At 41.0% G+C, this 27,572-nt stretch overlaps 1 protein-coding gene across 25 annotated transcripts in view; it reads left to right on the top strand.

Moving 5' to 3' along the window:
- The window catches only part of DTNA (dystrobrevin alpha), a 451,122-nt gene that overhangs the window by 269,759 nt on the left and 153,791 nt on the right, over positions 1-27,572 (top strand). For all 25 annotated transcript variants that reach the window (NM_001076260.2, XM_024984389.2, XM_024984390.2 and 22 more), the window contains one exon: positions 17,075-17,142. In NM_001076260.2, coding sequence (NP_001069728.2) covers positions 17,076-17,142 — 67 coding nt within the window. In that variant the 5' untranslated portion in view covers position 17,075. The remainder of the gene's footprint in view (positions 1-17,074; positions 17,143-27,572) is intronic.

Raw genomic sequence — 27,572 nt, 5'->3', positions numbered from 1 at the left:
ATGAACTCAAAGGATACTGTTGGTCGCATGTAGTAAACTTCCTAAGCCCCAGAATCCCTTTCCAAAGCTTTTGGGAGCTTTTTTTAAAGGACAGTTTTTTAGTAGTTCTTTCTCTCAGTGCCTCATTATTTCCAGGTAGGCCCATTAAGTCTTTGAAGTCACTAAGGTGCTTTAAAATGTGTTACTGCTCCGGTGCATTGAATGACAGTGAAATGACAGGGCTGGTCTGTGTCCCTGGAACATCGGGAAATGGCTTGAGTGCCCCTCAGCAAAAGCCTTTGTTCAAAAAGAACTGCTTGTTCCGTCCGGGACACTGAGCTTGCTGTTCATTACCCTTTGCTGCGTTCTCACGAGGGTCAGGGAGCCTTGTTTCCCTAAGTGCAGACACCGAAGCATGAATCGGGAACACTTGCTTCCAGTATTCACAGATTCACAGGGTGGACACAAAGATGCATCACGGAAGTGGCTTTTACATCTTCAAAAGTGTGGCCACCATGGTGTTCAGGTTATTAGGCTAAAAACACTTTATTTGGCTCTTACTTTGCATCACTGACTCTCTAGCACTTTATCTGTGTAGTGGGGGTTAATTTACAGTATGGGCATCTTGAGTCAGAGAAGCACAGTGTGTGTGTGTGTGTGTGTGTGTGTGTGTGTGTGTGTAGGTGTGTGTGTGTTTTACTTGTTCTACTTACAAGTACTAAACTTGGGGGATTATGATTCAAAAATTAGCTGTGTTTTCTGGTTCTCTGGGCAGGTCTGTTTTCCACTTAATTGTATTGTATATCACTTTGTCCTTTATATTATCGTAAGAATAACATACTGTAATAAAAGGATGTGCTCTTTTAAATTGGGTTCACGCAATTCATTGTGGTACCGACTTGGGGATCATAAAGTTCTCAGGAGCAGGCACCTCATTTTCACAGCCTTTGGTTAACTAGCTACTTTCATGTTTCAGAATATTCTATTATAAGCAGGGTCATCTCCCATCCAGATGAGTTTTGATATATGATAGATTGTGTGTGTGGATGCTAAGACACTTCAGTTGTGTCCAATGTGCAAACTTCTGGATTGTAGCCTGTCAGGCTCCTCTGTCCATGGGATTCTCCAGACAAGAATACTAGAGTGGGTTGCCATGCCCTCCTCCAGGGGATTTTCCCAAACCAGGGCTCAAACCCACATCTCTTATGTCTCCTGCATTGGCAGGCGGGTTCTTTACCAACAGTGCCACTGGGATAGATTGAAGGGATTCCAGTGACCAGTGATTCCTCTATTGTGATAGTCTTATGTATGATCTTATATTTTAATAATTGAAAATATGCTTTAATTAGTAAAATATTTACCTCTATTAAGTTTGACCATACTGATTAAGCAATCAGAGCTAATTCGATGAATTAACATAGATGAGATCAGAGTGTAGCCTGGTTAATTCTAACCAGGAAGTCCCTGAGATTCAAAGAGTTTGCATCAGTGAATTCCACCACTAAGCCTCTAGAGTGGACTATTCCTGGACAGAGGCTGATGCAGCGACTCCTGTATCTAGATGCATTCAAGAATTACCAAGGGCACATTACTGAAATTTGAGTTTGTGTTTGTGATTGTGTTTTGGACTAACTAATAAATGTTAGTCCAAAAGATATGGCAGTAGGATGAAGAGACTAAAAGCTTGAAATGAAAGTCAGTCAGGTGAACCTAGGTTTAAATTTCATGCTAAGCTGTTTCAGTCCTGTCTGACTCTTCGTGACCCTATGTACCTTAGCCCACCAGGCTTCTCTGTCCCTGGGCTTCTCCAGGCAAGAATACTGGAGTGGGTTGCCATTTTCTCCTCCAGGGCTTCAATTTCAGCTCTTCAAAATTGGTAAGACTCACTTTCTTCATCTGTAAAATGGAGAATTAAATAAGATTATGGCAATTAGGGATTCACACAAATGGGTCTCAGTAAATGAGTTGATGGTATTTCGGAGTTGGTGGAGTGCCAGGTGGAACAGGGAGAGTACAGCCCGGTGGCAGGCGTGTGGCCTCCAGAGAGACCCCTCAGTGCAGGTCCTGGTTCAGATCCTTAGTCCAGATCACACTGCAGCTCCCAGCAGTGTGACCTTCAGGAAGGTTCTTATTCCTCCTCAACTGTGTTAGGTCCTTACGGCTGCTGTAATCAATCATCACAAATTTAGTGGCTTAATTAAAGCAACACAGATGTACTACCTTACAGTTCTGGAGGCCCAGGAGTCCAAAGTGGGGCTGACTGTCTAAAATGAAGATATCAGCTGATTGCTTCCCATCTGGAAGTTCAAGGAGAAACCATCTCCTTGCCTTTTCCACCTTCTAGAGGCTGCCTCCATTCCTCAGCCTGTGGGCTTTTCCTCCATATTCAAAGTGTCTCTCTTTTCCTTATAATAAGGACTCGTGATTACCCTGAGCTCACCCAGATAATGCAAGTTCATTTCCCCATCTCAAGGTCCTTAACTCAATCAAATCTACAGAGTTCCTTTTGCCAGGTGTGGTGGTGGTGTTCAGTCGCCAAGTTGTGCCCAACTCTTTGCGGTCCCATGAACGGCAACACGCCAGTCTCCTCTGTGCTTTACTATCTCCAGGAGTTTGTGCAAATTCATTTCCATTGAGTCAGTGGTGCTATCTATCTTATCCTCTGTCACCCCCTTCTCCTTTTGCCTTCAACCTTTCCCAGCAACAGGGTATTTTCCAGTGGTTCAGCTCTTTGCATGAGGTGGCCAAAGTAGTAGAGCTTCAGCTTCAGCATCAGTCCTTCCAGTGACTATTCAGGACTGATTTCCTTTAGGATTAAATGGTTTGATCTCCTTGCTGTCCAAGGAACTCTCAAGAGTCTTCTCCAACACCACAATTTGAAATCATGTAAGGTGATGTATTCACAAATCCTGGAGATTAGGACTTGGGCATCCTTGACGGACCGTTGTTCTATCTTCCTCATCCACCTTGCTTTTCCCATCTATAAAACAGGGTAGTATAATATGACCTATCTCAGAGTTAGGAACAAAAAATAAGTCAGATAGTTCATGTAAAATGCTTAGTTCAGAGCCTCCCCACAGTTAGTAACTACTTAATGAACGCTGACTATTTTTGTTATTATTATTAATGAATAAATCTCAGAGTCCCTTCCTGCTCCATAACCCAGGCATTCATGCCTTTGCCTCAACCAGATGATTCAGAGGGCCTGCCTGATTCCAGACAAAAAAATAAGGCGCCTTTCCACCGGCTGGCTATTCTTCCCCACTCAGATTCTTGGCTACCACCAACTTAGAGCCATGGCTCTCTCAAGAAACAGAGATTTCTTCCAGACGTTCCTTACTTTCAAACAAAATTCTCTTCAATGGAAGGGACATAACAGAGAGCCTTATAATTCAGAGAAACAGATCCAGAGGCAAAAAATAAGGGCTGCCTCTGTTTCTTCTCTTTCCATTCTGTATCCTGTTGTACCAGTCAAGTCTCGTCCCAGGGAAAGGACCCTGGTATTCAAAATGCCATTGTTTGCTCCTGGGGATCTTGCAGCGGTAACTTTTGGCTGCTCCTACACTCTGCCTGTTTCTTCTCCACGTGGCCTATTTAATGCTGGCCTGTGCCTTCATTAACCCCATATACCTGGCTATGCTTTTATTGAATAACAATCATCAAAGTCCCTACAATGTCATTGCTGTCTTCTGAGTTGTTCTGTATTATATCCGCCTGAGACAGTCTCCACCGAGAGAATTTGAGTGGGAAAAGGAAAAAATAGCACATTAACGTAATGAATTGACTAATGATGAACCCAGAGTTAGCCTCTCCCCCACTTTTTACTGACCCATTAAACTAAAGTGAAAAGTTGTTTGAATGTGGGTTCCCTTAAAGTTCTTATTTTAAATGAAAACAAAATAATTCTTCCTGCCATCTAGAATACTTGAGATTTGCCCTTTAAAAATACTTGTTCTGGTCCAAGTAGGTTTTTCAGAGATATCTAGAAGAATGAGTAGGGAGAAAATGGATATTTTAAAAATTCAGTAAACAGGGACTTCCCTGGTCAGGACTCCATACTCCAATGCAGGGGGCACGGCTTCAGTCTCTGGTCAGGAACTTAGATCTCACATGCTAAAAAGTGCAGCCAAAAAAATTTTAAAAGTTTGTAAACATTTCCTGTGGTCTGTGCATACCCTTCATGGACTGTACTTGGAACCCTGTGTTGTTCTTACGTTTTGTTATTGGTTCTGAATCCGTACGTATACAGTGATGGTCAGATCGACAACCTCCCACCCACCTCTTAGCCCTCTTTCACCATAGGCCCTCACATCTTCCTGATCTCTAAAGGAGGTTTTCTCATGAGACCTCTGAGGTGTATCATCCAAACCTGACCTCTCCCGAAAGCATCCATGAGCCATGGTTCTTTCCTTTTCCCAGTCAATCCAAATGCCATCCCCTCACTGCTGTTATCGTAGTACACAGCCAGATATTAAGAAGAAAGCCACTCAATTAATTCCATTAATGTGAATTTTCTGATCCTCCAAGGAAATTTGTATTTTTAAGGCCTAACAACTAATGCTTTTCTTTCTTTTTTCCCCAAATTTATTGAGATATATTTGACATTTAAAATTATAATTTTATATGTAAAGTGTACAATGTGATGATTCAATAGACATATACACTGTGAAATGATTCCCACAATCAAGTCAATTAACACATCCATCACTTCACATAGTTACTTTTTTATTTTGATGAGAGCACTTAACATCTACTCTGTTAGTAAATTTCATGTTTAAAACACAGTATTATTAGCTACAGTCACCATGCTGTACATGAGATCCTTAGAACTTTTTATGTAACTTTTTCTTTTCCCACTCTTCCTGCCTTTGTTTCTTGAGCTAAGAACTATCTGCTTTGTTGGTTTGAGTCATAGTCCCTAATGCACATAGAAATGAAGAAAGTGAATAAAGGAGGAGAGTTAAGGAAAGGAAAAGAAAGGGCAAGAAGGGCGGTCTGGATCAGAGAAAGAGGGAATCAAATGGAAAGAGGCGAAGTGGAAGAAAATGATGAGGGATGAAGAGGATATAGGCATTTTATGATGTGCAGGTCTCTTTTCTCAGCAAAATTGTGGCATTGTTACAGCCCATTAACTTGATCCTGCCCAGGTCCCCTTGGCATCCACTCATGTATTTCTTCACTTCTGCTTTAGTCCATGTCAGTGTGTGTATCTATGGGCAACATCCCAGCACCACTGCCTGCAGGAAAAACTGTTGTTCCTGTGAGTCTTATTTCATACGATTCTGTTTTGGTTTTTCTTAAGAAGACTAGTGGACTCTATAGTTAGACATGTCTGGTTTTAAGCCCTAAATTGATCACTTGGGCAATTACTTAATCTCTCTGAAGCTCGGTTTCCACATAAGTGAAATGGAAATAGTAATATGCCATTGTTATGATGTTCTTATAAGAACATAATGAGAAAATTCCTTCTTAGTGTTTGGTACCTTGTTCACTTTTTTGTAAAACAGTTATGTTTTAAATAGTATTGTGGTTTTTATTATTGTTACTATATCTTCCCCCAGAAAAAGTCTGATTTTCTTGTCCTCTAGCAGAAAACAATGAACTCCCTGCCTCTCCCTTTTCCACCTCTCCAAACCCAGCACTCCCCAACTCTAAAAAATAAGAAATGGAAGATTTAAAGCACGCGTTCCTCCCTGGCTTATATCTGAATGCTCAGTGCTCTGCCCTTCATTTTTATTCTCACTCTCCTTTTCCTGATTCTCCTCAGGGAAATCTAACCCCTACAAATCCAGATAGCAATTAGCCCATGGTCAGTAGTAGCCTCAGTTTTGTTTTGCTTTCTCAGCACATTAGCCATGGACAAGAGAGGACCTGTTTCTTTCTCCTACTCTTTTTGCTGCTGTTTAGATGCTAAGTTGCATCTGACTCACGATCCCATGGACTGTAGTCCGCCAGGCTCCTCTGTCCACGGGATTTCTCAGGCAAGAATACTGGCATAGGTTGCCATTTCCTTCTCCAGAGGATCTTCCTGACCCAGGGATGGAACCAGCATCTCCTACTTGGCAAGCAGATTCTTTACCACTGAGCCACCAGGGTAGGCCTTCGTACTCTTTTCAGGCTCTTCCAAAATAAAATCCTTTCAAGCACCAGGAGTCATGCCAGTAAAGTCCTAAAGAACTTTGCCTTTCCAGATGCAAGTTTCTGCCTGACACTCGCATACTGACTTTGTATATCTGGGCACCCTGGTTTCTACCACATGAGGAGCCCATCACTGTCTTCTCTGCATCATGCCGGCTCTACCTCAACATCTTTCCTATTTTCCTGGCATTCAGAGGCCACCAGGAGCCTCTTGCTCTCTCCTCTGGACAGCTGCTCTGCAGATGTATCCACTGACTGCTCCCTTTCACTAATGATTGGTGCTCCCTAAAAAATAAAGCTACCTTTGATTCTCACCAAATCCTGGCTTTCTTCCCCAAAACCAGCCCAAGCAAGGAGCTGTAATTTCTTCATTTGTGTATCCAGAGACATAAGCATTTTGGTGGGGTGAGGATCCATACTTTTTATCAAATCATTGAAAGGGGCTAAACTTTAAAAGAAATTATAGACTGGATAGTCTCCAGGCAAGAACACTGGAGTGGGTTGCCATTTCCTTCTCCAATGCATGAAAGTGAAAAGTGAAAGTGAAGTCACTCAATCGTGTCTGACTCTTAGCGACCCCAAGGACTGCAGCCTATCAGGCTCCTACGTCCATGGGATTTTCCAGGCAAGAGTACTGGAGTGGGGTGCCATTGCCTTCTCTGCTTAATCAGCTAATACCTCTTAATTAAGAAGCTAAGTTGAATGCAATCACTTCAAAAAAGTTTGAATTACATTTTTAAATTTTTTCAAATTATTTTACTTGCATAAGTGTGTATACATATACACATTTTTACATATGCAAGTAAAATAATATATATAATATATACAATATATATGGGACATCCCAGGTAACTCAGTGATAAAGATCTGCCTGTCAAACAGGACGTGGGTTTGATCCCTGGGTGAGGAAGATCCCCTGGAGAAGGAAATGGCAACCCCACTCCAGTATTCTTGCCTGGGAAATCCCATGGACAGAGGAGCCTGGCAGGCTATAGTCCATGGGGTTGCAAAAGAGTCAAACGTGACTTAATGACTAAACAACAATGCACAGTATGTATACTATTATATATATAATACTATATAGTATACATATATACTACATATATATAGTATAATCCCACTATAATGAGATAAGTGGGGCTCAGAAATACGTGGGACCAAACTCAAAAATTTGGAGTTGTCTTATTGCAAGATTAGGGGAAAATTGTCTTATAATTATGGGGAGAGGGAAATTTTCATTCTTCATTTATTTGTTTTCATTTAATAGATATGTCGGGAAAGGAAATAGACCTACATTTATGAGCAGGGACATCCTACACTGAATCAAGACGGTTCCAAATAATCAGAAGGCAGACCATTTCCTAACACCTGCCCCCTCAGAAGTTAAGGACTTCATAGTCCCAGCAGGATGGCAGGGAAGACTCTGGTTCCAATGTTCAGGTCAGCCATAGTTCCCCCATAACCAAGTGGGTCTATCCAGTAAGTCCCCTACATATAAATGAGTCCCGTTCTGAGAGTGCATTCATAAGTTCAATTTGTTTATAAATCCAACAAAGTTAGCCTACAATCGGCTATATAGTACTGTAATGTAATAGGTTTATAATGCTTTTCACACAAATAATACATTAAAAACAAGAACAAAAAATAAAGAAAACACCTTTAATCTTACAGTAGAGTACTTGAAAAGCACAGTAGTACAGTACAACAGCAAGCATACAGGGGCTGGCATCAAGCGAACAGTCTAGAAGAGTTACTAGAGGAGGAGGGAGAGGGGGTGGGAGATGGGAGAGCTGAAGGATCGTCAGCAACAGGAGACGGAGGCCGAGCTACAGTTTCACTCACACCTGATGTTGACGGCACAGGTTCTGGTTCTTTGCTGGATGCAGTTCTATCTAACCCTCTTGATAAGAATGACCCAGTGATGTCTGGGTCATAGCTCTTTTGTTCTCATCATAGACGACACGGTAGCACTGCATTACATTCTGAACGGCTGCTGCCTCCTGCATGTACTGTTCTGTGTTCAGATCCTGTGCCTCAAAAGCTAACAGTGACTCCTCAGATAAAATCTCCTTGCCATTTCCTGCTCCCCTTGTAGAGGATGCACACACGTGACAGTGTACACCAGACACGTGAGCTAAGTTACGTGATTGGACATGCGAACGTACATTCACATCTTTGAAAGTTCACAACTTGGAGGTTCATGGGGACTTCCTATACAAGTAACATTATTGCTTGTGAGCAATACAGATGCACACACATACAACCCTTGTCCCAACGGCACATCATATGAGATAAAACATGGTTCTCTAAAAACATCATAGGTCCCAGTGCAGTGCTGAAGGCAGCAGTACAGGTGACCCCCTGTCCTTGTGGTTGTCTCCCCCAAAGACTCTTGAGGTCCCTTTGATGAAGCTCTTAGGCAGGGCTTCCAAGTCCTTCAGAGACTTTCTAGTCCTTTTAACCTCACACAACAGAGTCCGAGTTTTTATCATCTTCCTTCCAAACGGCTCCTTTTCCCCATGCCAAACTGCTTCCAGCCCTGCTCTGCAATCTTTAAATCCTGACTAATAGGAAGAGGTGAGAATCATACCCTATGCTCTTGAGCAGAAGGCCTAGCCTCGTACCAAGCCAAATGGAGTCAAGCAAAACCCAATGACCTTAAACGTCTTGTACACTCTGACCCCAGAACAGCCTTCCTTCCTGACTTGAAAGTACCACTGATACTAGTCCTTTCCAGATAAAAATTGTTTTCTCACTTTTTAATGACGTTTTTTTTGTTTCTTAAAGTTTACCTTATCATGTACCCATATCAGTATATCAGGGCTTCGCTGGTGGCCCAGATGATAAAGAATCTGCCTGCAATGCAGGAGACCTGGGTACATCCCTGGATTGGGAAGATCCCCTGGAGAAGGGAACGGATACCCACTCCAATATTCTTGCCTGGAGAATTTCATGGACAGAGGAGCCTGGTGGGCTACAGTCCATGGAGTCACAAAAAGTCGACCCAACTGAGCGACTTTCACCATCACCATCATCATCAGTGTATGTATATTTACATTCTCGGAAGAATTAATTATCTTCTCCCTTGGCTCAAAGTACATTATAAAATGGATCTTACAAGCTAGAGAAACATATTATAAGGCAACATAAGAATTCCAACCTAGGGACTTCCCTGGTGGTCCAGTGGTTAAGAATCTGCCTGCCAGTGCAGGGGACATGGGTTCCACCCCTGGTCCGGGAGCTAGGATCCCACATGCCTCAGGACAACTAAGCCTGGTTCACCGCAATCACTGAGCCAGCTTTCCTAGAGCCCGTGCCGGACAACAAGAGAAGCCACCGAAATGAGAAGCCTGTGCACTCGCGACTGGAGAGCAGCCCCCATTTGGCGCAACTAGAGAAAAGATCACGTGCAGCAACAAACATTCAGCGCAGCATGGAACACTCAGCACAGCCAAAAATAAATTTGTAAAAAAAGAATTCCAACCTGTTGTTATTGTTCAACAGTCAAACTCAAATAGCGTAGTATTTCTAGCACCAGTCTGGCTACGTATCAGCAATGCCTGTGGTGCACTGTTAAAGCGCAAGGGTTCCACTTCGACCCCTGGTTCAGTAGATCCAGATAGTATTTGTATTTTTTTATGAAGTCTCCAGGCCAGGGTGATGTTCAGCCACCGCTGAGAACCACCATGGTGGGTACTTTGGAGGAAAGACCCAATCCCTGATAACGAATCCAGCGGGTCCTAGCCCTAAAATAGTAAGCTCATGTCCCTCACTCCCCCAAACAAAACTCAAGTTCCAAGATGATGTTCAAAGTAAAAGGCTGAGCCAGAAGCCCATTATAGCCATTTATTTCAGTGACAGCATTTTCCTACTTTCAGGAGCTTGTCTAGATAAAGGACTAGGAGGTAAAAGCAAATGCAATTATACTTTGCCTCAGGAAAGAGCTCTGAATACTTTTCTATCATATTGCCAGAGATCGGGACTAGAATGTAAATCTGAGAAAATGCTATCAGAGGCTGCTTTTCATTAATAGAAATGAAAACAGGCATTTATATGCCACCAATAAAGAATCCACCTGCCAATGCAGGAGCCTCAGGTTCGATCCCTGGGTTGGGAAGATTCCCCTGGGGGAGGAACTGGCAGCTGGCTCCAGTGTTCTTGCCTGGGATAACTCTATGGACAGAGGAGCCTGGCAAGGTACAGTCCGTGGGGTCACAAAGAGGTAGACACAACTGAAGTGACTGAGCATGCACATGCACACAGGAAATCAGTTGAGGGAAGAAAGGAGCTTGGAAGGGCCTGCATTGCAGTTATTAACTTTGGGCGTCACCGCAGTTGGTGACGGCTGGACCCGTCATGTTCCTGTCATCCACCTGGAGCAAAAGGAGGGAAGTGTAAAAGCCTGGGAAGGGGTTCATCACACTAAATGCTAAATCCTCATGTCTAGTGTTTGCTAAACGGGAGCAGAAGCCAAGCAGAGCCAGACATTTCTAAAAACACTGTCAGCTTCAGTGAATTTAAAATGTGAGAGTGTGAATCGGGGTGTGAGTTGCTGTGTTTGTGTGTGTCTGGGTTTACATAAATCTGGACACTGGGAACTGTTTTCATCTGAATGATCATTTCCAAGACAACAGTGATTTAAAATGGGAGGATTCCAGCAAGAAGTAGCACCCAAAGGGATTTCTCAGTGACATTTGAGAGTTCTGTGCGTCCTTTCTCCCTAGTCTCTTTTTGCGCTGTTGATCACCAACTGCTTTTCAGTTTACCAATTTCAGAAAATCTTCATTTGTGTTGAACAATGGCAGCAAGAATAAAATTGCTGGCTATTAGAATCCATACTAGCTGAAGAATTTCAAAATTAAAAGCAAAAAATTAATGGTTCCATTTCCTGTTCTGTCAGAAAATACTTTATATTTGGGAGGGCCTAGAATTTGAGAGTAATATTAATAATATCTCGTCAACTTCCTCACCAGGTTATAGGGAAAAGCATTTTATAATCATCAGAAAGTTATACAAATGGAAGACACCATTAATTTAAGCTTCTACATTTAAAATGTCTTATACATCATCCGTAATAGAAATGTCTGTTTATTACAGATGATGTTGGATTAAAGAGCTGTCATGAAGGATGTGATATTTCAGTGTGAACTTCTCACTAAGCCAAAATGATGTGCACTTTTCTTCCAACACTCTGCGCCTTACATTTGGATTTATTCTTTAATTCTTTCTGGTTCCCACACTGTTCTACTCTGTTATTTCATTCGCCTCCTACATAGGGGATAAGAGGTGGAATCCTTCTTGTCCAGTTTTCAGTCTTTTTTAATGACTGTGCTGGAAGAAGGGTGACTTGATGACCTCACCTCCTACAAACCCATTATGGCCAGGAGATCAGCAGAACGTTTTCTAATAACGTGATGTTCCCTGGGAAAGCGAAAGTCGAGGTCCTCTCCTCTGCTGTTCTCCGTGTGACCTGCCAGGCACCAAGTCCTACTGAATGTGGCCTAAATATCTCTCAAGTCACTCCTTTAGCCTAAGACATATTATTCTCACTCCTGAATCACAGAAGTATCCAGCTAACTAGACTCTGCCCTTACTCTTGGGTTTCTACCCCTTACCCTCCTGCTCCCCAGTCTTTCCCTCACTCAACATACAATCTGGAGCAATCTTGCCAAAATCTGTTTAGATCAATTCCCTGCTTAAACCATGGATGGCACCCAGCTTTTTGGAAGAAAGCCATATACTATCTAGACTAGACAAATAAGGCTTTCTAAATGGGATGCCTACTTGCCTCTCACTTGCACTCAGCAATACTGAACTATTCCCAGTTCCTAAATGCAACATACCATTTTTCAAGCTCCACGCTTCCTTTTTTAGTGATTCTTTCTAACTATAATTGCCCTCCCTTCACTCTTTTCTATCTGGAAAATTCCTATTTATCTCTTAAAGCTCTGCCCCAGAGTCACCCTTTCTTTGATAACTCTTTAGAATCTTCCTAGATATAAACCACTATATCCAGCAGAACATACTTCATTATTGTATGTATTCCACCCATTTATAATTACTTGTTAGAGACTTTGTTTCCCCTTCTAGAATGTGAGCTTCTTAATGGCAAGGATCATGTCTTTCTCATCTTCAGATCTCAAGAAGCTGGCAGTGCGTCTGATCAATTGCAGCTAAATTATAAATATTGCTTAAATAAATGAGTGGATGGAGTCTCAAGACTGAAAACAATGCACAGCCTGTAGAATCTGTGGGACTGAGTGCTAGTAAAAGAAACATCTGATGGGCCTTATCCCTTCTTTGTCATTGTTAGTTCTTTATGCTCTTTTGACATTGCTGCGATCTTCTGGTAAATTCCAAGGTAAACATCTCGTCTACATGAATGAGCAACAGAAACCCATCAAATCAGGCCTGTTGGTGAGCCATGCACCTTGTGATATTAGTATTATCATAGACAGGTTATTTTCCCCTTCGTCTCCTCATATGACTTCAGGCAGTTGTTGTTATACTTAAATTCACAAAAAGCCAAGCTTCTTGACAGTTTAAGAAGTGAAATTGTTCTCTGTAAAGCGCTTCCTCCTTCCTCTACTGAAAGTTTTGCTCTTCTTTCTTTCTCAACTGAGAAGAATATAGCCAGGCATTGTGTATTATAAGTTCCACTGATCAGAGTTAAATTGGAAACTAAGCAGCCTGATTCAGGAACTCATTTTGTCCAGTGTAAGGTGGAAACTGGGGTGCCCCCATTTTTACTATTTTCACTCTGATCAATGAGGAATAAATGAATATTCTCCCTTTTATCTAGCAACACTGCTTCCCAAGAAACTCTGGGGGTAGAATGAGAGATGTGCTATTTTTCCTTTTATATTTGTAATTATTTTCCAAGTTTTCCATTATTTCATACCACTGGCTTTTTCTTTCTTTTCCTAATAAGGTACACATTTTACTTGGAAGTGAGAATTAATACCTATTGTGTAACTAACGATGATTCTTTTATGAGTTAATTAACCAAAATGGGGGTGAATAGACCAAAAGGTGACATCAGTGTAGTTTGCATATATTTCACCTTCTGCTTCATAAGACAAGATTTTGCTTTAAAATGCATGGTCTGTGGAGAAGGAAATGGCAACCCACTCCAGTATCCTTGCTGGGAGAATCCCACAGACAGAGGACCCTGGCTGCTACAGTCCATGGGGTTCCAAAGAGTCAGATACGACTTAGTGACTAAACCACAACATATAATAAGGTTAGTTTTTCATCACTGGGGAAGTGTTTTAACAATCAGTTATCCACTGTCCAAAAAAAGCACCACTGGACCTTACAAAGAAATACGAGGCATTTGTATTTAGCAGCTCTAATTATGAAATATAGTAGAGGTAAACACAGAAAGGAGAAAGACTTTACTGAGTAGGATATGGAGCCCTGGAAGACATGAAGACAGTAAGCCAGCCCATACAAAGATTTAAATCAACTTTGGCATGGCAGAAGGTGCCAAAAAATGTAATAGACAACTGGCAGAAAAATAACAATGCATATGAATAAATGTGTCATTTAATAACAGTGCTATGACACAAAGCAGTCAGGGAAATAGGTGGTGCATGCCAACAGATGTGTCGTGTTCAAAGAACTCGAATAAAAAAAGCGTGTTAGGTTCTTAACCCCATTGATCATAAAACTGCAAATTCATTAACAAATCTTGACTCTCAGAAGAATTAAAATCTAACCTGGTTAATATGCCATACCTGTATCAGTGTGGAAAACAGGAGGCTGGTCATCATCACCCATGTCAATGTGCCTCGTCTGGTTTGGGGTGGCAACATGGCATGACCTGTCCACTTTATAAACATGCGTTCCTTTTGAAACAGTAATTCTGGATCTAGGAGTTTCATCCCACTGGAATAAATATATAAGTATAAATTTTTTTAAATGCCTGGTCTGAGATTATTTTTAAAATATAAAGTGGATTCACTCATTTCAAATAATTAATCTCTGAAACTAATACAATTGGAATTTCACTTTTCTACGAGTCAGTTTTTGAAAATATAATTGAAAGTCCACTTTGAGGAAAGAAAACTTATTCTTCCTTTCTCTCTCTTTCCTCTTTTTTAAATATATTTTATTCATGTGTTCAATAAATACCAACTGGACATAGTTTTTGTTGATTGGATTTGGCTAGACACTGAATAATTTAAAATTTCAGCCACTTCCCCTAAATACCTTACAGAGACACACACAAAGTTAACTAGAAAAAGAGGTGTCACAGACAGTACCAAGTGAGGAGTACAGGCACTACTGCTGCAAGTTCACAGGCCAGTCTTTACTTCCCTGACATTTTCAATCAGAGTTTGCTAGCCTGCCATCCTTTGTGATTTATTTTTAATGATTATTTTCATCTCAATCCAACATATAGACAGATACAGGAACATATCCTGTTTTATCCCCTATCTACTACCTCAACTCCACTTCTGAGCTCTTGAAATAAAAAATGAAAGCTATCCCCAGACAATTTTGTGAATGTCAGATTATTATCTACCTGCCTCCTCTGGAGAAAAGGAGATGGGTTCCATGAATCAGGAAGGGCATGTTTTTCTCCAGGCCTCTATATTTCAACCATACCTGCACATTCAAAATATCATAAAAAGAAAATATTTGACTGTGTTCAGCACTGTGTCGTTGGACTTCCCAGGTGGCTCAGTGGTAAAGAATCCACCTGCCAATGCAGGAGACACGGGTTTGATCCCTGGGCCGGGAAGATCCCTTAAAGAAGGAAATGGCAAGCCACTCCAGTTCTTGTCTGGGAAATTCCACAGACAGAGTAGCCTGGTGGGCTACAGTCCATGGAGTTGCAAAACAGCTGGACACAACTTAGCAACTAAACACAACACCACTGCATCATTACCAAGTTGAAGAAACTTCATTAATAATTCTGTGCCTTTCCAATTATTATTTCTGACCTTGGTTATATTATCACCCATTGTGAACGGGTCTGCACTCATAACTCTGTAAAGTGAAAGTGTTAGTTGCTTAGTTGTGTCTGACTGTGACCGCATGGACTGTAGCCACCAGGCTCCTCTATCCATAGGATTCTCCAGGCAAGAATACTGGAGTGGGTTGTCATTCCTTTCTCCAGGGGATCTTCCTGACCCAGGGTCTCCTCCATTGCAGGCAGATTCTTTACCATCTGAGCCACCAGGAAAGTTCCCTGAAGTCTGTAAACCAAGGCTATTCCAAGTGCTCCTTTTCCTTCCTGGAAATAGATGGATAATCCTTAACTCATAGAAGCAACTGGAGAGGCTGTTTGACCAGTTTGTCTGACATTCCATTTTGTTTCACCACCAATGTTCTTTTCCTCCCCAGTGAGTCACTCCGTACACAGCCCCTCATCTTTTGAGCTGTCTGCCACATTCACAGTGGACCCTCCATATCTGTAGGGTCCACACTGAGGATTTAACCAACTCCCATCAAAGGCAGATCCAGAGGGCCAAATGTGCAACACTATTTTATGTAAGGAATTTGAGCATTCAAGGATTTGGGTATAGGGGAAGCAGGGGAGGGAATGGAACCAGTCCCCCTTGGCTACCACGGGAGCATTGTAGTTCCTTAAATTTAACCCCCAGGTAGTCAACCTCTCTTGCATTCACTATTTTTTTTCCACTACCATGGCTATGATTACTTCACTGTGCTTTTATTGCTTTTATGCTTCCTTATCTCCCTACTGGAATGTCAGCCCCTTGAGGGCAGGAACTGTGACTTCATTACTGTTGGATACCCAGAGTTGAGAGAGAGGCATAGCTGACTATGCGGGTTCAGAGGAAAGGCCCTAAACCCAGCCCATCATAGAGAGTTTGGGAGAATTTCAGAGGAAAATATACCTAAACTGAGACCTGTACGGTGACTGAAACTTATCTATGTATAGAGTGAGGGAAGTCCAGACAGAAATAATACTGATAGCTTGAGAAAAATTCACATTTGAGAAAGCACAAGGTACCTTGAAAGACATGCAGAAAGATCAACTGTGCCTTCTTTTACCATGCCTGAATGCAAACATATACGCATGTATCAGTGTATGTAGATTTGTGTGTATGAGAGAGGAAACTTTAGTTTTTAAAAGTTTAATTAGCTATAGCAAAAAATCAACTCCATCAACCTATAAAATGCTTACTATTTAGCCCAAAACTCTCTGTGGGGCTAAACATCATTTCCATTAACTTTCCCATAATTTTCCTTTTCTTCAGTCAAATTTTAATTTTTTAATCCTTTTGTTTTAATTCTTCATTTTAACTGTTGGTGTTTTAATACCATTTTTTGAAATAATTCCATTACAGATAATGGTATGGTTAAGTAGAGAGAGGTGAACCTAACTGGCACACAATGAAATTATTGTCTACGGAAAAACTGGTGCAGGTTCCAAACACTCCCATTAGAAATGAACATTTGGAAAATAACCTGCTTCTAAATTGAGGTTTTGGGTACAGCTGGGTCAAGTTGCAACAGAATGTAGTGGAAAGTTGACTGGTCTTGGAGTCAGAAATGTCTGTGCCATTTACTTTACTAAGTCTACAAGAGTCTCGCTCTCATCTTTTCTTGAATGGAATCTGTAACGTCTGCTCTAAGATTCTTTGCAGGCATTCTGAAAGTTGATTAAGAAACTGTATGTGAAATGAATCATCTAACAGAATGATGGCAGAGGGTTATATTCAGTTATAGTGCAAGGTGATCCTCTATTGTAGTTATTTTTGTGTTAGAAAATTAAAATTTTATGCTTCCTTCAACACTGTATATGGACAATTTGTACAACCATTTAAGTAAGTCAATGGAAAGCTATTCTTTTTAAATATGCAGTTTTCAATAGTTGTGTCTATGTTTGTAAGCATGACTACAGCATGTGTGTTTGTATAGAAATGGCTGCTTGCCTCATTAGCATGAGGCTAATACACATTGTTATTATTTTGTCTCATAGAATGATTGAAGATAGTGGGAAAAGAGGAAATACCATGGCAGAAAGAAGACAGCTCTTTGCAGAGATGAGTAAGTATGAAACTTTGAAGGAACACCCTAGAGTGTTTATTGAATACTCATGGAAATAAAACTTAATTCTTATGGCATTTGTACTTTTCCTTAAAATCCTAAATTCTTTACAGAAAATGTATGTTTGGGCATTTTTTGCCTCCTCTTAGGTAAGAATTAAATTAGTCAATGAATCATCATAATTTGTTATTAGGACTGTATATCTTATATAAAAAAAAGATTTGTGAACCTAAATATATATATACACACAGATGCTTAATAAACACTATTTAGTGTTGGCATTAATACAATCAACTACACTTCAAAGTCTGTGTTCATTTCCCCACACTATCACAGGGGCTGGCACATTACAGGCACTAGATAAAATTATTGAAATGAATCAGTGAATGACTTACTTGCAAAATGATATCATATGCTTATATGGGAAAAAGAAGTCAGGCATGATTACCAGACAAAGCTAAAGCTATCATTTGAACTTCATGCCAAGGGGAGAAGCTGTCCTACAAACTAGCTTCTAAAAAGTGACAAGGAAAACAAAAGTTAAAAAGAGTTTGGAGGTGACCTGCTATACAAGGAAAACCAAACCACTGACTCCAGTGGAAAACTCACTAAAGGTTGTCAGTTTATGTAAATACAAGGTTGCTGTGTAAGTAATTAGGTGGTGGTATCTCCTTCTAGACCATTTTTCTTATTCACAAGGAAGGAGAACTTGACATAAGGAGGGAGGAACACACATCTCAAATTAAATGTTATAAAGAAAAAAGTATAGTTCTTTTATTGCCTTTTTATCTCTCATTCTCTGCATAAGGAATGAGGAAGAGCAGAACTGAGTCGTAAGCCTTTTACTCCAAGAAGGCAAGAGACAAAATTAGGTTTCTCCTGGAGATTGGAACTGATTGGCAAGAATGAGGGTCGGGACTGATAAAGGAAAGCCCCAGATAATAAGATTCACATTTTTCTTTATCATTTCCCAATAATCTGGAGTCACCAAGGCAGTGTACGAACTAACAGAGAGGAAGGAAAATTAAAATTGATGCGGGGAATCTCAATCACTCTCCTTGCTTTTTCCACTTTTAGAAACATGTCTAAAGTGCCTGTGACAGTTTCAGTCATGACTTTCCAATTTCCTGGGCTGTGTAGCTGCACTTCTGGCCTGACCAGTCACCTGGAACTGTGACCTCTATTGATACGAATCTAACAGAGGAAGGAACCTAGGTGCTACTTGCCCATCTAAGCAAAATCCAGACCAGTACAGGTGTCTTCTTGTATCATAGCTTCTTAGACTGAAGACGCAAGAGTCATGTAGATCTACATGTAGTAGTGTTGGTCGCTCGGTTATGTCTGACTCTTTGCAACCCCATGGGCTGTAGTTTGCTAGGCTCTTTCTGTCCATGGAATTCTGCAGGTGAGAATACTGGAGTGGGTTGCCATTCCCTTCTCCAGGGGATCTTCCCAACCCAGGGATCAAACCCAGCTCTCCTGCATTGCAGACAGATTCTTTACTGTCTGAGCCACTAGGGAAGCCCTATGTAGATCATGGGCCAGTGTTTTATGAGAAAAAGAAAAAATATTAATAGTTAACAAAGAAAAGCAATAAAGTCTTAGGAAAAATCTTTAAATTTATCATTGTTATATTAAAGACTGTATCAGCCAACAGACTGTAAGAATTATGAAAGTGTTCTTATGTCATGATTTTGAAAACATTTATCTGAATTTCGGTACATTATGCCAGCTCCTCCTGCACCTGGTGTGGTGCCTGGCACAGACAGACACATATGTCACAGACGTCTTTTGAATTCAAGTTGTCCAACTCAAAGAAAGATTGACATAAGTTTTATATCCATACGAACAGAAAAGCTCTAAATTTTTCAAGCAAGAGAGACTTAGGAAAATTGTGCATTCATTTCCCAGATTGTAACTTAACCTTTCATAGAAACTTGTCAGAAGGTCATGCAGTATATTAAATCATTTTGAGTTCTCCTGATCAGTGATCAAAATAGTTAAGCAAGCCACACAAATATGTATCTTTCTTCCTTTCTTCCTCTCTTCAAAAACAGGTAAACACATCTGACTTGAACAATCCATTAGTGAGCATCATTTTCAGGTTAACACTAAATAGGACACAGCTACAGTAAGTGGGATTCTGCCAGATAAAACAATTGACTGATTTCCAAGAGAGACATTGTTTTTTTTTTTTTTTGAGACATTGATTTTGATAGGTTGTCAGACAAAAGAAAAAGGTAACCTCATTGAGAATGTGTTAAATATTTGAAAACTGTATGGGTTACCCCAACTCTATCAGCAGGACACCAAAGAAAGACAAGGAAACTATTATCAGAGAAGATTGACATTGAAACTTGGAAAGTAACTTCTTCCAGAATCTGTGATGTCTAGATAGAGAGCTTAAAAAAATGGAGGAACTTGTTAAATCTGGTCAGCTAAGTATGACTTAGAAGTAGTTATTTTTTAAACCTGGAAGGAAAGTGCCCAAGAGATTCTTGGTTTTGGAAATCACAAATGTCACAAATGTAGAAAAAGGAGTTAAGAAGGCAGGTAAGACTTTTTTAAGACTCTTGCCAGAGGGGAGAGAAGTGGAACTCAGCTCTACCAGAACCAAAGACAGGAGGGTTTCTAAACTCGGGGGTGAATAAGAGCAGATGGACTGGAAGATAAGGACGGGTAAGTTGGTCAACTGTCACAGTGAGAAAGTTAGGTGTCTACTCTCACAGAGACTAGGAGATCTTCTTCAAGATTTCATTTCCATGGTGTGGCTTCCAGGCCTTAAGAAAGATGTGTGTGAGTGTGTGTGTGTGTGTGTGTGTGTCCTGTCACTCAGTCCTCAGTCGTGTCCAATTCCCTGAGGCCCATGGACTGCAGCCTGCCAAGGTCCACTGTCCATGGAATTTTCCAGCCAAGAATATTGGAGTGGGTTGCCATTTCCTTCTCTGTTGAAAAAGATATTTCTGGGCGAAACTGGCAAAAGCCTGGGAGGTTTACATCTTTCAAGGGACAGACAAAGAATTTACAAAGGAAAGTTGTCTAAAGTAAATGCTCTAAGAAAAGAGAGATCAAAGACCTAGAGAAAAAAGAAACGTATCGAAAGGTTAGTCAAGCGGACGGGAACCTTACAAAAACCAAAGAGCAGAGAACAGAGTAACAGTTGATCAGAAGGACAACTGATAAGAAATTTTGGCAAATTCAGGTGATTGTAGCACGTACTTGTATTAAACATCTACTCTGAGCTCATAGCCACAAGCGACAGAGGCAAAAAAAAGACAAAATTAAGAGTAGTATGGACTCACAAATAAGCCAAAAAACAAAACAAAACAAATCTCTGTGGCCACATACTTTGATTAAAGAAATTTCAGGCAAGTTGCCCTAAACTAAAATTTCCCCTCAGCATAATGCCCTAATTATCTGTTTACTTGGTACCTTAGATTAAAGGCTCCAGTTAAATGTAAATGTCATTCTCACCTTGACCTTTTCCACCATCAAATAAGTTTATCAGCTCAAATAAATTTAACAGACTGGCTTTTAGCAGAGTAAATTGTTTGCACTTGGAATCAAACTCCCTTTCTTCTCTTTTTCTGCTGAGGGCACATTTACTCTGCTTTGTGTTACACTTACTTGTGAACATGTCTGTGTTACTCACATAAACCTCTCCTTCGTGACAGACCCTGGACCTTTGCCGCTAAACCCATTCACCTTAGATGCTGAATCAATGTTGGTTTGAAAGCCTCGGGGCACAGGATAGGTCGGTTTTAATGAGAAGGAAATGGTTAAGAAACACTCATTCAGAAAATGGAAGGCAGCCTAATCTGGTGAGGAAAGTTCTGGGAAGAAAGCAGAGTGATAACTGCCGGGCTCTGAGTGAAGGAGGGACCAGAAACCAAAGGAGGGCAAATGGAGGTGTTCAACAAGCACTGGAGAGTGGTTCAAAGACAGACGCCCCTTTGGAATGCCGACAGCAGTCAGCATGTGCATAGCTGGAATGGTGCCTAGAGCGAGATTTTGCAATGCACACTATGAGTTTTAGGGAAAACAACGTCAAAAATTCAGGAAAATGGCATGAATGATCCCACTCCCATAGGCCATGATATCCAGGGCCATGGATGCAGGGACTATTTTCACTTGCATCTTCATTTCTCGTGCTCTTCAGCATCGTTGGGATGTCAACTCCATGGGTCACCATCCTGGAAGTGCCCCCTTATGTCACCTGCGTAGCCTGGTCTCCTGATTCTTCTGATCTGTTTCTCTTTTTCTGTCTCTTTAGTAGCCTCCAGGCTCTCTGAAGCTCAGATTTTAACCAAAGTTTGGCTCTTGACCAATTTTCTCCCTGTACAGTGTGACTTTCCCCCAAGGTTTCACCATTATTGTTAGGGTTCTCAAGTGTTCGAGGAATGCTTCAAAACCACTTCCCACATCTCAGAAACCAGCTTACCCAGAATAGTCAGTATGTAAGTCAGTGTCAGCTTCCCTGGTGGCTCAGTGGTAAAGAATCTACCTGCCAAGGCAGGAGACTCAGGTTCAATCCCTGGGTCAGGAAAATACCCTGGAGAAGGAAATGGCACCCCACTCCAGTATTCTTGCCTGGGAAATCCCATGGACAGAGGACCCTGCCAGGCTAAGGTTCATGGGGTCGCAAATGGTCAGACATGACTTAGCGACTAAACAACAATAAGGTCAATGTCCCTTCCAGACTTGGCTCCCACTGTCAAAGCTTCTGCTGATGAAACACCTTGAGGTGGGCCTACTGTTAGCTCCACTAACTCTTCATCATAACAAAGCCAACCAGTGTCCCACCATGGCTGCCACAGTATTCCCAAAGCCACGCAGACTTTGAATGATTACCGAGGGTGCTGTTAGAAGCAGGAAGGAAGTTTGTAGCCCCAAAACTGGGCCCCTATTAGAATGTGGAATAGCCTTACTTATGCACACAGTCTCCCCTTGGAAAAATATTCCCAGTCTTGGCAATTAAGGAATATTGATACATTTTATATGTTTATCAATAAATCTTGGAATATAGACCATATTAAGGAACTCCATATCTGTGTATCCAGCTGCCCCTGGGTATGTCCACTTGGACATCTCACAAGAACTCAAACTCTGTAAATTCAAAACCAAACCCTTCATCTTCACACATCTACACACCTGTTCCTCCTTGCTCATACCTTAGTTCAGTGAGGGCCACCCCACCCATTGAGTTGTATAAGGTAGAAAGTTGAGCACTGTATTTGACCTCAAAACTCCTTTGCCTCCCCTCACCTGCTCTCTCTGCCCCTCTTTCTTTCTCTCCTCCTCCTCTTTCTCTCTCTCTCTCTCTCTGTCTCTCTCTCTCTCTCTCTCACACACACACACACACCGCACACATCCAGTCAATCATCAATCATGAAAAAGAGTTTAGACATGGGTTCATAGGCTGCATCTTTATTCTTTAAGTATTTGTTGGGTGAGTTTGAAAAATGAGTAAGACATTTAATATTTTGAATGATTTTATAAAAGGTTTTATAAATGAGCTATCAAAATGTATAAAACAAAACATATATGAATTGTGTGACACTGTTCAAAGTATAATAAAGCTACAACCAAAAATAAGGTAATATAGACTGGCTAGCTGGATCACTGGGTAGATGGATGGAAGGAATGAAATAAGGTAAGACGAAGAAAGGGACAGAGGGGAGGAGTAAGGAAAGGACAGAGGGAGGAAGGGAGGACAAAATGTCTTGAAGAGCTAAAGAAAGGAAAAAACAGTATTTGCAGAAGGGAACAGTGTAATCAATCATAGTTTTTTAACTGCCCCTTTGTTTTCCTCTTTATTATTTTCTTCCAACTATGACCTGAGTGTGAAAGGTTTGAGGAGATGTTTTAAGAGCATTAGATTGCCTTAAATGATTTAGCTTTAATTTTTTTCTTATGAAAAGTTTTGAATATATACACTTCAGTTCAGTCACTCAGTCATATCCAACTCTTTGTGACCCTATGGGCTGCAGCACGCCAGGCTTCCCTGTCCATCACCAACTCCCAGAGCTTACTCAAAATCATGTCCATAGAGTAGGTGATGCCATCCAACCATCTCATCCTCTGTTGTCCCCTTCTCCTCCCACCTTCAATCTTTCCCAGCATCGGGGTCTTTTCAAATGAGTCAGTTCTTCCCATCAGGTGGCCAAAGTATTGGAGTTTCAGCTTCAGCATCAGTCCTTCCAATGAACATTCAGGACTGATTTCCTTTAGGATGGACTGGTTTGATCTCCTTGCAGTCCGAGGGACTCTTAAGAATCTTCTCCAGCACCACAGTTCAAAAGCATAAATTCTTCGGTACTCAGCCTTCTTTACAGTCCAACTCTCACATTCATACATGACTACTGGAAAAACCATAGCTTTGACTAGACGGACCTTTGTTGGCAAAGTAATGTCTCTGCTTTTTAATATGCTGTCTAGGTTGGTAATAGCTTTTCTTCCAAGAAGCAAATGTCTTTTAATTTCATGGCTGCAATCACCATCTGCAGTGATTTGGGAGCCCAAGAAAATAAAGTCTCTCACTGTTTCCATTGTTTCCCATCTATTTGCCATGAAGTGATGGGACCAGATGCCATGATCTTAGTTTTCTGGATGTTGAGTTTTAAGCCAGCTTTTTCACTCTTCTCTTTCACTTTCATCAAGAGGTTCTTTAGTTCTTCTTCACTTTCTGCCATAAGGGTGGTGTCATCTGCATATCTGAGGTTATTGATATTTCTCCCAGCAATCTTGATTCCAGCTTGTATTTTATCCAACCTGGCATTTTGCATGATGTACTCTGCATATAAGTTAAATAATCAGGGTGACAATATCCAGCCTTGACATACTCCTTTTCTGATTTGGAACCAGTCTGTTGTTCCATGTACAGTTCTAACTGTTGCTTCTTGACCTGCAAAGAGATTTCTCAGGAGGTGGATAAGATGGTCTGGTATTCCCATCTCTTTAAGAATTTTCCACAGTTTATTGTGATCCACACAGTTAAAGGCTTTGGCGTAATCAATAAAGCAGAAGTTTCTCTGGAATTCTCTTGCTTTTTCTATGATCCAACAGGTGTTGGCAATTTGATCTCTGGTTCCTCTGGCTTTTCTAAAACCAGCTTGAACATCTGGAAGTTCATGGTTCATGTACTGTTGAAGCCTGGCTTGGAGGATTTTGAGCATTATTTTGCTAGCGTGTGAGATGAGTGCAATTGTGCGGTAGTTTGAACATTCTTTGGCATTGCCTCTCTTTGGAATTAGAATGAAAATTGACCTTTCTAGTCCTGTGGCCACTGCTGAGTTTTCCAAATTTGCTGGCATATTGAGTGCACCACTTTCACAGCATCATCTTTCAGGATTTGAAATAGCTCAACTGGAATTTCAGCACCTCCACTACCTTTGTTCATAGTGATGCTTCCTAAGGCCCACTTGACTTCACATTCCAGGATGTCTGGCTGTAGGTGAGTGATCACACCATCGTGATTATCTGGGTCATGAAGATCTTTTTTGTATAGTTCTTCCGTGTGTTCTTGCCACCTCTTCTTAATATCTTCTGCTTCTGTTAGGTCCATATACAGAAGTAGAGAAAATAGTATTCATCTCTACGTTAATTATTTACTGCTTAGCCCCCACCATATAATTATGAAGCAAATCTAAGATATTATTTAGATGAGTCAGATCTCCATGGTTTAAAGAATTGGATACATGTATATATAAGGCTGAGTCCCTTTGCTGTTCACCTAAAACTCATGGCATTGTTAATCGGCTGTGAAAATGAAAGTCTTAGTCGGTCAGTCGTGTCTGACTCTTTGCCACCCCATGGACTATAGCCCGCGAGGCTCCTCTGTGTATGGAATTCTCCAGGCAAGAATACTGGAGAGTGTTGCCATTCCATTCTCCGGGGGATCTTCCCAACCCTAAGATGGAACCTGGGTCTCCTGCTTTGCAGGCATATTCTTTACCATCTGAGCCACCAGGAAATAACTCAATACAAAATAAAAAGTTTTTTAAAAAGGAATCATATCCCCATGATATAATAATAATGGGGAAAAGCACTATTATTTAATAAAGAGGCAAAAATATAGAGAGGGCTTTCCTTGTGGCTTAACTGGTAAAAGAATCTGCCTGCAATGCAGGAGATCTGGGTTTGATCCCTGGGTTGGGAAGATCCCCTGGAGAAGGGAAAAGCTACCCACTGCAGTATTCTGGCCTAGAGAATTCCGTGGCCATGGGGTCGCAAAGAGTTGGACACGACTGAGCAGCTTTCACTTTCACTTTTTCAAAAATATAGAGAAGTGCAATACTTTGTTTTTTATTACAAAGGAAGAATTAGATTCTTGAGTGTATAGAGTGATTTTGAATTCGGTTTCAAGATAAAATGGGTTGTTGTTTATTTTTCTCAGATCATGGACAAAATATAGTGGTAATCCTAGATGTTTCAACATGCTAAGAATAAGGATTACTCTATTGATTTTATTTCCTTATTCATTTATTCAAATTCCATCCATTTTATAAATGAATTAAGTCAGCTTATTTCCCTTTTTAATAAGTTTACTAAACTTCCTGCTCAGGAAAATACCATAAGATAAAAATGAACCTTAATTTCAGCAAATACTGAAGAAAGTCTCAGGTTGTACGTGCGTTGGGGACATGTGAGCTTGATCACTGTACAATTACATAGATGCATAGGTGGAGTTGTGACCATGTCTGGAGTAATAAGTAATGGATCCGTCAACTTGGAGGACAGCCTCCAGTTATATTCTGGAAGACTCTGTGGCCCTGGACAGCTGTTTGATTTTAGACAATGGCTTGGACACAGAAGACATGTGACTACACCTAAGGTAGGCTATGGGTTTATAGACTTTGAAGGAAAGACCAAACATGTCAAAGTGAATTAAGTTCATGGTTTATTGCGCCAGCGACCAAGAAATTTCTTTTCAACAAGGTGGGTAAATGGAGCAAGAACCTGTCTAGTCTGTCTCAGCAGCTTTTTTGAGTTCCAGAATCCTTGATGGATCCTGTGGTTGCCACTTACATGATCTCTGTGAGGCAATGGGCTGCTGCGTCTGAAAAGCTTAACTGCATTGCTCACCACATCCCTTTTAATATTCAGGGCTTACATCCTCAGCCAGAAAGAAGCTTTACAAACTGAAATCATTGACAGACCTCCAGACCCCTACCTGAGGTTTGAACTAAGCAGAAGGTCAGCTGAGTCCCCATGGTAATGGGCAAAGGAGTCAGTGTATTCCTGACCCTAGGCATCATCTCTACACCACTTTTACTGCATCCTGGGGAGTGGCACCTTTGCTAAATGCCCCGTAGGAACCCTATGAGAGGAAGTCGCAGAGGATCCAGGGTTTCTGTTCTTAGAGGGTGAGGCCTTGCTGGAACTAAGAAATTTAATTGTGTGCTGCATCATAGTTCTTTTAAACCTGGGGCTTGAATCATTATTTTTGAAGAACTTACATAAATTGTCTATGTCCTTAATGTCTTCTTTTAAAGGATTATTTACAGATATTGAGATTCTCTTAATTGTTGAACCAAACTGAGCACTGCTAAAAATACATCTTCATTCTGGGGAAAAAGACAGATTTAATGCTCATGTACTTCTGCTTGTGTCTATGTGTCTGCTTATCCTGTATTCTAGAGAGTTCATTTCCCACATGAGCCTCTCAGATTGACAGATGACATGAAACTAGGAAGGTCCTTTGAAATGCCAGTGGCAAAATAAAAATTTAAGGGTTAGAAATATGAGCTTAAAAAGTAAAAGAAACTAAGCAGATTAAATGTCCTACCTTTAGCCCCAAAATAAGCATTTAAACAGAAAAGATATGACTTAATAGAAGTGCTTATGATTTCAAAAGCCAGTTTTAATGAACTTCTAGCTCAAAAGAGCCAGAAGAATGAACCATCTATGAAAAAAATGCCATCAGTTAGTTTCCTTATCAATAGTGGTAACAATTGCTTTCTGTACATTCCACACAGGTAGGCAATAGCTGTGGCATTTGGGCTAATTTTGAGCTTCCCTGGTGGCCCAGACAGTAAAGAATCTGCCTGCAATATAGGAGACCTGGGCTCGACCCCTTAGTCAGGAAGATCCCCAGGAGAAGGAAATAGCTACCCGCTCAACTATTCTTGCCTGGAAAATTCCATGGATGGAGGAGCCTGGTGGGCCACAGTCCATCAAGTCACAAAGAGTCAGAAAAAACTGAGTGACTAACACTTTGACTTCTACTTTTCACTTTGGGTTAACTTCATATATCTCATTTCAAGGAGATATTAGTCAGACAGAACAAGATCACTGGAATGGGTAAGTACTGGGGTCCAGCCCCGGTTGGATCCAGGGATTCCCTCTGGAGGATGGAGGTGGCGATTAGAGGAATAGAGAAAGAGATAAGGAAAGAATTTTGCAATTAAGAAAATAGAGGAGAGAAAAGA

Source organism: Bos taurus, chromosome 24 (genome assembly GCF_002263795.3).
Source record: "Bos taurus isolate L1 Dominette 01449 registration number 42190680 breed Hereford chromosome 24, ARS-UCD2.0, whole genome shotgun sequence".
NCBI lineage: Eukaryota > Metazoa > Chordata > Mammalia > Artiodactyla > Bovidae > Bos > Bos taurus.
The sequence above is the reverse complement of the archived record's forward strand: the minus strand, read 5'-3'. Positions and strand labels throughout refer to the sequence as shown.